This window comes from Rhincodon typus, chromosome 4 (assembly GCF_021869965.1).
Source record: "Rhincodon typus isolate 14 chromosome 4, sRhiTyp1.1, whole genome shotgun sequence".
In the NCBI taxonomy this organism is placed as follows: Eukaryota; Metazoa; Chordata; class Chondrichthyes; order Orectolobiformes; family Rhincodontidae; genus Rhincodon; species Rhincodon typus.
Genome location: NC_063335.1, coordinates 56,849,695 through 56,861,041, shown reverse-complemented (window position 1 = coordinate 56,861,041; position 11,347 = coordinate 56,849,695). Strand labels below are relative to the sequence as shown.

At 41.3% G+C, this 11,347-nt stretch overlaps 1 protein-coding gene across 2 annotated transcripts in view; it reads left to right on the top strand.

The window, feature by feature from the left end:
• Window positions 1-5,917: 5,917 nt before the first annotated feature.
• LOC109922853 (mitochondrial folate transporter/carrier) overlaps window positions 5,918-11,347 on the top strand; it is a 27,154-nt gene continuing 21,724 nt past the window's right edge. Inside the window, exons 1-2 of one of the 2 annotated variants that reach the window (XM_048595853.1) lie at window positions 5,918-6,072; window positions 8,011-8,096. In XM_048595853.1, the coding sequence (XP_048451810.1) occupies window positions 6,030-6,072; window positions 8,011-8,096 (129 nt within the window). In that variant the 5' untranslated portion in view covers window positions 5,918-6,029. The remainder of the gene's footprint in view (window positions 6,073-8,010; window positions 8,097-11,347) is intronic. The other variant, XM_020522890.2, reaches the window with a different exon arrangement.

Here is an 11,347-nt window from a genome sequence, read left to right as displayed (position 1 = left end):
TGTTACTTTCGCTCCTATCCAGAATCATCTTTGCAATCTTTTCCTCTGCATCTCTGGAACTTTTCGGAGGCCTATAGAAAACTCCCAACAGGGTGACCTCTCCTTTCCTGTTTCTAACCTCAGCCCATACTACCTCAGTAGACGAGTCCTCATCAAACGTCCTTTCTGCCACCGTAATACTGTCCTTGACTAACAATGCCACACTTCCCCCTCTTTTACCACCTTCCCTGATCTTACTGAAACATCTCAACCCCGGAACCTGCAACAACCATTCCTGTCCTTGCTCTATCCATGTCTCCGAAATGGCCACAACATCGAAGTCCCAGGTACCAACCCATGCTACAAGTTCACCCACCTTATTCCGGATGCTCCTGGCATTGAAGTAGACATACTTCAAACCACCTTCCTGCCTGCCGGTACACTCCTGCGACCTTGAAACCTTATTCATGACCTCACTACTGTCAACCTCCTGTACACTGGAGCTACAATTCAGGTTCCCATCCCCCTGCTGAATTAGTTTAAACCCTCCCGAAGAGCATTAGCAAATTTCCCCCCCAGGATATTGGTACCCCTCTGGTTCAGGTGTAGACCATCCCGTTTGTAGAGGTCCCACCTACCCCAGAATGAGCCCCAATTATCCAGGTATCTGAATCCCTCCCTCCTGCACCATCCCTGTAGCCACGTGTTCAACTGCTCTCTCTCCCTATTCCTCGCCTCGCTAGCACGTGGCACGAGTAACAAACCAGAGATAACAACTCTGTTTGTTCTAGCTCTAAGCTTCCACCCTCGCTCCTTGAATTTCTGCCTCACATCCCCGTTCCTTTTCCTACCTATGTTGTTGGTGCCTTTGTGGACCACGACTTGGGGCTGCTCCCCCTCCCCCTTAAGGATCCCGAAAACACGATCCGAGACGTCCCGGACCCTGGCACCTGGGAGGCAACACACCAACCGCGAGTCTCTCTCGTTCCCACAGAATCTCCTATCTGTCCCCCTAACTATGGAGTCCCCAATGACTAATGCTCTCCTCCTCTTCCCCCTTCCCTTCTGAGCAACAGAGACAGACTCTGTGCCAGAGACCTGTACCCCATGGCTTACCCCTGGTAAGTCATCCCCCCGCAACAATATCCAAAACGGTATACTTGTTTTTTGAGGGGAACGGCCACAGGGGATCCCTGCACTGTCTGCCTGTTCCCTTTCCGTCCCCTGACTGTAACCCGTCTACCTTTTTCCTGTACCTTAGGTGTGACTACCTCCCTGTAACTCCTCTTAATTACCCCCTCAGCCTCCCGAATGATCCGAAGTTCATCCAGCTCCAGCTCCAGTTCCCTAACGCGGTTTCCGAGGAGCTGGAGTTGGGTGTACTTCCCGCAGATGAAGTCAGTGGGGACACTGGTGGTGACCCTTACCTCCCACATTCTACAGGAGGAGCATGCAACTGCCCTAACATCCATTCCCACTGTTCTGAATTCCCAAACAGACTATTGAAAAAAAACTAGTAACCTTACCAAATCAGCGCTCGGAACCTTTTTTTTGGTTAGAGGAGGAGGATGGGTGGGAGACACTACCTAGGTAGTGTTTCGGGTAAAGCAACCGCCCAAATATATTACCTCACTTACTCACTCCAAAAATGGAGTCACGCAAGGTAAGACTTTTATAATCGAAAAGCTTACCTTCCCAGGGTGCCCTCGCGCTTCCTCCCGGACTCCCGCCGCTGAAACAACTGAAAAAATTTCTTCCTTACTCTTAATGTACAGTCCAGGTGTCACAGTAGTACAGGGATGTGGTGAGGATAACTACTCTGCACACTAGGATCTCTTGCGGTGATCTTTCTTAGCGCATATTTGCTGACACAGTTTGTGGAAGGCTAAGGTGGCACAGCTGATCTCATGTTTGATCTCCTCACCAACGGTGGCCTTCTGTGAGAGATGGCAGCTAAGGTACGGCAAGTACTTGATGTATTCTAGAGCTTCTCCTTCAAGATCTACAGGAGTTAGGACATTTGGTTTTGTTGGTTGATACTTGAGTTTTGATCTGACAACGTTCAAGGACAGGTAAAGTTCAAAGAGATTGAGAGTGGCTTGCAAATTGATGTAGTAGTTAATGACACTAGTCATTTGGAAACTGTGGTAATGTACGTCTACAGTGGTTAGTTTAATTTTACATGGAGTAACTGAGGTTAAAGTGTTTTCTGTCTATGTGGTACTTAATACAATACTGACACCAGAGGGCAGTTAACCTTTGAGGTGAATGCAATCTGTCAGATGCAGGGTCAAAATTGCTTTTGAGAACTTTCCTTAACATTTTCTCAGGTTGCTTCTTCAGTTTCAGTTACTGTATTAGCTGATGCCGTTACGTAGCAACATTGCCTTCCTATTTGGACCAAAAACCGAAATTGCTGCAGAAACTCTGTGTCTTCAGAAGGGTCACTGGGTTGAACATTAACTCTTTATTTCCAAAGATGCTACCAGACCTCCTGAGTTTCTCCAGTAATTTTTGTGTTTGATTCAGATTTCCAGCATCCACAGTTCTTTATTTTATTTTACTTCCCTATTTGGGTTTTTGTTTGGGATTTCCCCTGGATAAGATAGCACAAATAACAATTATTTACCAAATAAGATGTGTCTTTTAATTTAGAATCTATAAGTCAGTTGTTTTTGCTGATTTGTTGGAAATAAATCTGAAATGTTCCATTCCCAAAACAAAAATTTTCACTGTTTTCAAACTACACAATGCATAAAAAAGCCAAGAGGGAGTGCAATTTGGTTTTTACTCTTTCTGTTTTGGCATTACAAGGAAAGTGATGGTATTGTGGTAACGTCACCATACTGGCACACCAGAAGTTTAGGCTTATGTTTTATGGGAGGCAATGGCCTAATGGTATTATTGCTAGACTGTTAATCCAGAGACCCAGGTACAAGTGAGTCTAGGTGCACAGTAACATGTTGACTCTTTGCCTTCTGGACAATTAGGGATGAGCAATAAATGCTGGCCTGGCCATTGAATCCCACATCTTGTGAATGAATTTTAAAAAAATTGGTTTGAATTGTACCACAGCAAATTATGAAATTTAAAGGCCATAAAATCTGGAATAGACAGCTGGCCTAATGGCAGCTATGCCAATTGGCAGTATATGGGCAATATATTCTGGCCTAGTGACACTCACATCCCACAAAAGCATGGGGGAAAATGTTGGATTGTTAGACTTTATAACAAGACCAGGAAATGAAAAACAACACACTCTTTGTATTTTTGTCTGTAAATGTGAACCTTAAATTTAATGGAAAGAACTAAATATATGCATGTCTGTCAAGTAGTTTGTGGCAGACTGGAAGATTCACACACAAAGATGCATAACCTACTTGGCTATCACTCCCATAAACTGTCCAGCAATTTATTGATTTTTCTTTTTTGCAGAAAGAAAATAACAGAAACTCAATTGAGGAGGAAAAAAAATTAACATGAAGCTCAAATGGCCAATTTTCTTTAACATAGGTGTATAAATTAAAGTCGGCAGGGATAGTGGAAAGGAAGGGGATCAATAATAACTGTTAGAGCAGCATTATCCACTAAGATGGGAGGTGCAGCCATCACACTGCACACACCTGCAGGGGAACTTCTCCTGGCCTCAGTGAATGGCAGCTTAGCTGAACGTACCAACCCACAAGTGGGAGGATTGGCTTGCCTGATTGCTAATGAGAGACTAAAATGCAACTTGGCTCAGATTCTCCCCCACACCCTCCATCTCAAACCACCATAATGGAAAGTCTGGATTTGTTACTTGTGCTTGTGTCGCAGGCGTACTTGAGATGCACCCTGGCGCAAATGGGTGAAGAGGCAACACTCACTTTCCTGCACCACTTCCAATAGTAAGCTGTTTCTCTTCTGTGTTTGATGCTAATAGGTCACTCGATATGATGCAGTTAAACCTATCAATGTCAAGTCTGGGAGAAGCCATCTGTGATTGGCAAAACAGCTCTTCACAGAGTCTGTCACTTCCACACAGGGGAGCACCTTTACCCTGATTGAATTCTCCTGGGCTTTTGGGTGGGGATTCGGAGTTGAGAATGAATAAAGTGCCCTCTCCTACAAAACTGTTTCCGCCATCACTTCTGGTCCTACATCTCTAGTGAGAAATTTTTCTGCAGCAGTCATTGCCTTCTGTGTGGTGGAGAGCAGCAGCCTTTGGTAGCTACTGGGATCCTCTTGTTGAAAGCCTGCTGTTGATCTCTCAACTGCCTGATTAGTATGCCATACAGCAGGCCCTCTATGAAGAGGCAGAGTGCGTGTTGCCAATTTTCCAGCCAGTGGCCATGAACTCCATCACCTCCAAAAAATATCTTTCCTCTCTGAAAGTATTTCTTCACCTCCTGGAAGTACATATTTCAGGAGATTGCTTGTCAGGAATTCCCTGCTGTGGACAAGAAGAAAACATCTTGATAGTTTCCGCAGCATCGTTTCCTTTCCTTCTTGAAGATAATTACAACTGCATCATTCCAGAAATTGGGGAAGGTGGGGTAAGCATTCTTTTTCAGTCAGAATCCACAGAATGAGATCATGGAGTTCTGATGGCCCTATGTGGTTTTGTTTTCCTCTTTCTGGTAGAAGAGGGTATTAATTATAATAACAGTAACACCTTGGTTGGTCAAAGGTCTAGGCATAAGCACGTGATGGTAAAGTATTGACAATGTCTGAGCTAAAGGTCGTATTTCATGACATTTTCATTTGTACAATAAGGACATAGTGGGGAAGATCCTAATCTGAAGGCAACCAATTCTGTGGATGTGAGGCTTGCTGTTAACCTTTCCAGGTGATTTTCCTCCTTTCTTCTCAGCTGCTCAGGAAGGCGGGTTTCATTGGGGCAGGGATGTTAATTTGGAATCTTGACAATTCGTGGGAAAGGATTGTAGGTCTTCTTTTGGGATGGTTACTCTTGACATTCTCCGTGACCATTCTAATATTCCAATTTAGAAAGTTTGGAGTTTCTTTGACTGAAAATGTAATGATCCCATTGGGTGTAGTTCCCTAATCAGGAAAAAGTGGGGCCTCCTATTTTCAGGCATTCTTTCTTGCTCCCTCACCACTTTGGGTGAGTGGTGGATATCTCAAAGAAGATGGCTCAGTTACAGTTACTGCTGCCAAACAACACTTCCCAAATCTGACATCCCAGTGGCATTTATGCATCTGCCCTGTTGGTGCAGATTGTGGCGAGGGACTTTGGTTTCGCAGCCCTATCCCTGCCTGCAATCCTTCATCATCGCAGATTTGGAAGATGGACTTTGATAGAAGCCTGTGCATGACATCATTTAATGTTGGGACCTTGGGGCAGTATCATTGTCCACCTGATTTAGATAGGTTCACTATCCAATTTTGGTGATGTCAGACTGTCCCCATTCCTGGCTGGTAATCATTCTGTGAAATTGCTATTTTTGTGGTCAAAAAATAATTGATGGGTGCCAGATTTTGGTGACATGTCAAACCATGATGACCAGAACCCACTGTTGTATTGCAGCCTTCCTTCACCTTCACAGCAGGTGAGAAATGTTTTCTTCTGTCTGTCCTGACTTTGTGGATTTTTGCACTGCACTTTGCTTGGCATCTCTTCAGACCTTACCACCATGATTGACCAAGCAGCTCCCGGTGGTATTGGTCAAGGAATTATTGGAATGTGCAAGGTAAAAATCCACAGAGAAAGAGGGTGCTATGACCAACATGTCAACATATTTAGAGTGGTTAACTCATGTCACTGCAATAGACGTGTTTAACTGAATGATGGATATTTGTGAGTTCTACCTGAGGGCTGTAAGTTGCCATTTATTATATTAGAAAAGTTCAGTAGTTTGATTAAAAAGAATTAAGCCATAATATTTAACCTGGAAGCGTAAGTTACTTGAACATGGAAATGTGTTTTTTTTCTCTTGCAGTGAGTGATGGGTTGCAGATGAGGCCAAAATACAACGGAATTGTACATTGTTTCAGAAGTATCTGGAAACAGGAAGGAATTAGAGGCCTTTACCAAGGAGTAACCCCAAATGTCTGGGGTGCAGGTTTATCTTGGGGATTATACTTCTTCTTGTAAGTACTAGAAATGTTACTTCGACTAGATTCAGCTAGAATTCATAGAATCCATTCAACGCAGAAAGAGGTTATTCAGCCCACTGAGTCTGCATTGACTATTCGAAGACCATCCCAACCTCCACAAATGGTGCAGTCCTTGTGGTATAGGGTTTTGCAAGATGACCATCAGTGCATCCAGTAGTTCCAGGGCCACTTCCTTTAGTACCATCATATACCATTAGAAGGACTAGGGAGCAGATACATGTGGACTAAGCCACCTCTGAGCAGCATACCATCCTGAGTCAGAACTATATTATCATTGTTTTGTTAAAATTTTGGAACTCCGTGCTTAAACAGCATCGTGAGTGTATGACATCCAAAAGACTGCAGCTGTTCAAGAAGATAGCTCAACATCTCCACGGTAATAAACCTAGCCAACAATACCCATATCACTTGAATAAATAATACAAAAAAAATGGCTGCTTCTATGGACAAAAAGGTTCGATGACCTATTCATATGCTCCCACAACCCACCTGTTAATTTGATGCTAGGGGTAGGTGAGGATGTCCTAAGATCCTTCTGAAAAGTTTTTCTTGCCTATGAAGAAATTCCTGGCCAACAGTCGGCACCTTGCCACTGAGATGCAGCTGTGATCTGTAAGCAGCACAATGCAGATCTGGGCCGTAAATTTTAAATATATACACAGATATCCAGCATATTTGTTTGTGCCTGCAAGTTGTAAGGTCCCGGATTGAAATGTCAGTCACTCCAGGACTTGAACACAGAAGAGAAAATCTAAGCCTGACACTCGAGTGCATTCTCTCAGGACTGCTGCACTGTCAAAGTTGCCATCATTCAGATGAGGTCTTTAGTTGAGGCATGGTCTGAACTTTCAGGTGCTTGTAAAAGATTCTGTGGCACTATGTTGAAGAAGAGCAGTAAAGTGTGGGTGGAGGTGATGATTCCTGTATCCTGTGTGCTGTGCTTCAAAAGTACTTCATTGACTAAAACAAATTGAGATGTCTGTTGGCTATGTGCAAGTCTTGTTCCTTCTAAAAAGTGATTAGAATAAGTGACAAATAAATCTGACTGGTGTGGCTTATTCGCTTAAAGCCTGAATTTCTGCAATAACATCTTGTGTCTATTGTGTACGTAAAACTATCATTTACGTTATGTCCAGCAAACTATCTTTTTTTTTATTTTTTATCTTATTGTTTCTTATTTTTCATCAGTTAAGAGTTTATCACTCTTCACCAAAATAAATATCTATCTCATCACAAAGCTGTTTCGTTCCTCACTAATCCCATTGTATAGACCTTATTGTGATCACATTTTAATAGAATTCAACCACACAGGAAAATATTACAAATCTTAAAATCACGCCAAAAAAAACTCCTTTCCGCAGCAGGGCCAACCACTTGTCAGGATTCTTGCCTGGGTGTAATCTTCCCACGTGTTCATTGTCCAGCTCACAAAGTTGAATCTGATGTTCTAAGCCAGACAGTTTCAGCAGTTTCAATGTGTCAGTATGTTGTCCAAGCCGCACTTCAGTGTATCCACAAGTAATGCTATATTATACTCTGAGACTTAGGCAGTATAACCAGATTCATTGCAGTTGAATGATTAGATAAAAATGCCAAATGAATAGAAAGAAGTCTCAGAATCTCTTGCATAGAATCTAGAGTCTTTAATGCTTTAGGTTCTGCTCATGTGTGCAATTGATAATTGCTACTGTCGAACAACTTCTAATCTTTTTTTCCCTCAGCTTTAATCAAAGTAGTTAAGGAAAAACGAGTAATTTGGTTCTTGCAGTGAAAGTTACTCCAGTAGTCCTTGTTTTCTTAAAACTGAGTAGGTTAGTAATATAGGAGCATTTTCAAAATCTGTAATAATAGTAATGTTCTTTGTGTTGGCAATCGCTACTGAATTACTAAACATCGATATGTTACTTTCAGTTATAATGCCATCAAAGCCTACAAACAAAATGGTCGTCCAGAACAACTTAACGCTACTCAACACCTTATCTCAGCTGCTGAAGCTGGTAAGTAGTTGAAAAAATTAAACTGGTTTGGCTAGGGGACAGAAATAAGGTTACAAATTGATGTTTCAATATTACATTAGTTCATAAATGTTTATTCATGCAGAGTCTTTTGGTGTCAAATTTGAGTCTCTGGGTTTCATAAGCTAAAATCAATCCTCAATTGTTCTGGGCCTACCATAGTGTTAAAGGTTTGGATGGTGAAGCATTTGTCAAATGTGTTCAAGAAAATTTTCTTTATAATGTGTGGATGCTCCTACCAGAGAAAGAGCAAAACTAGACCTTCTTTTGGGCAATAAGGCAGGGCAGGTGCCTGAAGTAAAAGTGGGGGAACACTTTGGGTCTAGCAGTTGTATTATATTAGTTTCAAAATGGTTATGGAAAAGGATGAGCCTTCCACAAGAGTTAGTTTTTAATTGGAGTAAGGCAAATGTTAACGGTATGAGACGAGAACTTTCAAAAGTTGATTGGAGTAGATTGTTTGCAGGTAAAAGGATGCCTGACAAGTGGGAGCCTTTCAAGAGTGTGATGATGGAAGTTCAGAGGCATTATATTCCTGATAAAGTGAAGGGTAAGGCTCGTAAGATTAATGAACAATGGATGAATAAAGATATTGATGTTCTAGTCAGGAATAAAAGAATCTTATTTCAGATACTTGGTTCAATTGAATCTCTTAATCAATATAAAGAGTGTCGGGGCATTCTTAAGAAAGAAATCTGAAAGGCCAAGAGGGGATATCAGATAACATTGGCAGCTAAGGTTAAGGGATTTCTACAAATACATTTAGAGCAAGAGGGTAACGAGAGAGAGGTTATGGCCCCTTAAAGATCAAGGAAGTCATCTTTGTGTTGAACCCCAGGAAATAGGAGAGGTATTAAATGAATATTTCGTGTCAGTTTTTAATGTGGAGAAAGAAATGGAGGCTAGAGAATGCAGAGAAATAAATTTTTATATTTTAAAAACAGTTCTCATTGCAGAAGAGGAAGTTCGGGATGTCTTAGAGAATGTAAAGGTGGATAAATCTCTGGAATCTGATCTAATGTATCCCAGAATGTTGTGGAAAGTAAGGGAGGAAATTGTACCTTTGTTTAAGAAAGATTATAAGGAGAAACTATGGGGGAACTATAGACCTGTGATCTGACCAGTTGTGGGTAAAGTGTTGGAGGTGATTAAATGTCCATAAATCCCATCTTTTAAACACAGGCAAAAATTAATTAGGGATAGTCAGCATGGTTTTGCATAAGGAAAATCGTGTCTCACAAACTTGATTAAGTTTTTTGAGCAAGTTACCAAAAAAATTGATGAGGGCAGGGCATTAAACATTGTTTTTCTTGGACTTTACTAAAGCCTTCGACAAGGTTTCACATGGTAGACTAATTAGTAAATTTAGGTTACATGGAATTCAAGGGGAACTTGCCAATTGGATACATAATTGGCTTAACAGCAGGAAACAGAGTGGTGGTGGAAGTTCCTTTTCAAACTGGAGGCCTGTAACCAGCAGTGTTCCACAGGGATTGGTTCTGGGTCCTCTTTTGTTTGTCATTTATATAAATTATTTGGATGAGAATATAGAAGGCATGGTTAGTAAGTTTGTGAACAACACCAAAATTGGTGGCAAAGTAAACAATGAAAAAGGTTTTCTAAGATTATAGAGGGATCTTGATCAAATGGGTCAGTGGGCTGAAAAATGACAGATGGTGTTCAATCTGGATAAATGCAAGGTATTGCATTTTGTTATGACAAACAAAGGTAGGGCTTGTACAATTAATAGTAGGGCCTTTGGATAGCGTTGTAGAACAGAAGAACTGAGGGGTTCAGGAACATAATTCTTTGAAGTTTGCGTCACACGTAGACATGATGGTTAAAAAAACATTTGGCATGCTTGCCTTCATTGCTCAGTCCTTTGAGTATAGGAGTTGGGAAATCATGTTGAGGTTGTACAGGACATTGGTGGAGTCTGTTCTGAAAAACTGTGACCAGGTCTGGTTGCCCAGTTATAGGAAGGATATTATTAAGCTGGACATGGTTCACAGGAGATTTACTAGGATGTTACCGGGTATGGAAGGTTTTAGTTATAAAGAAAGGCTGGATAGTCTGGGATTTTTTCACTGGAGCGTAGGAGGTTGAGAGGCGGCTTGGGGAAGTTTATAAACTTCTGAGGGATATAGAGAAAGTTAATGGTAGTTGTCTTTTCTTTGAGGTGGGAAATTTCAAGACTAGGGGGCACATTTTTAAGGTGAGAGGAGAAAGATTTACAAAAGCATGAGGGGCAATTTTACATGGCGGATGGTTAGCATATGGAATGAATTTCCTGAGGAAGTGGCAGATGTGGGTACAATTACAACGTTTAAAAGACACTTGGATAGGTACATGAATAGGAAAGGTTTGGAGGGGTATGGAGCAGGCAGGTGAAACTAGTTTAGTTCGTGCTTATATTTGAGATGAACTGGTTGGATCGAAGGGTCTGTTTCTGTGCTGTATGACTCTATGACCTGAAGTGTTTAGTCCACTTTTCTTGGACCAGCTCAGAATAAACAATTTTCCATTAACACTCCCAAATTTTTTCAGACCATATCAAAATAAAACCTTTTAACACGATTTCCATGTTATATTGGCAATAACGGTATGTTGACATTAAACATAAAATGGATTTCATAGCAACCACATTTTATGTAAGTCCATTTGGATTGTAGCATTCTGATTCCTTCATGTGTGCTCATGATAAAGTATCAGATACAACATTCTTTTCCAGGCACATAAATCATTTTTAAATTTTATTGCTGGAAGATTAAACTCCAGCAACAACCGTAAGTTTTGTCCTGGAATTTCTCCAAAAATTCAAATGGTTGCGGTCAATTTCCATAAGTTTCTTCAGCATTGTCAGTGATCTAGATTTCAAAATATCTCTTTTATCCAACATTGACCATTTCTGTTAACATGCAATCAATTTCTTTGAAAAATAGCAGGTAGGTCGTTTGAGCCACATTCGCTATCTTACGGACTGATGTCGCTGGTTTGAATAGCTCATTATAATTCAGTGCTACTAAAATAGGTGCCGTTCTCAACATAGCTTTCAAGTTGTCTGACTCTGACATCCTTGCATCCATTCAAATTTTATGCCTTCTTTAAACATATTTGTCAAAGGAGCCATTATGGTACTGAACAAAAACAAAGTTGCTGGAAAAGCTCCGCGGGTCTGGCAGCATCTGTGGAGGAGGAAACAGAGTTAACGTTTCGGGTCCGGTGACCCTTCC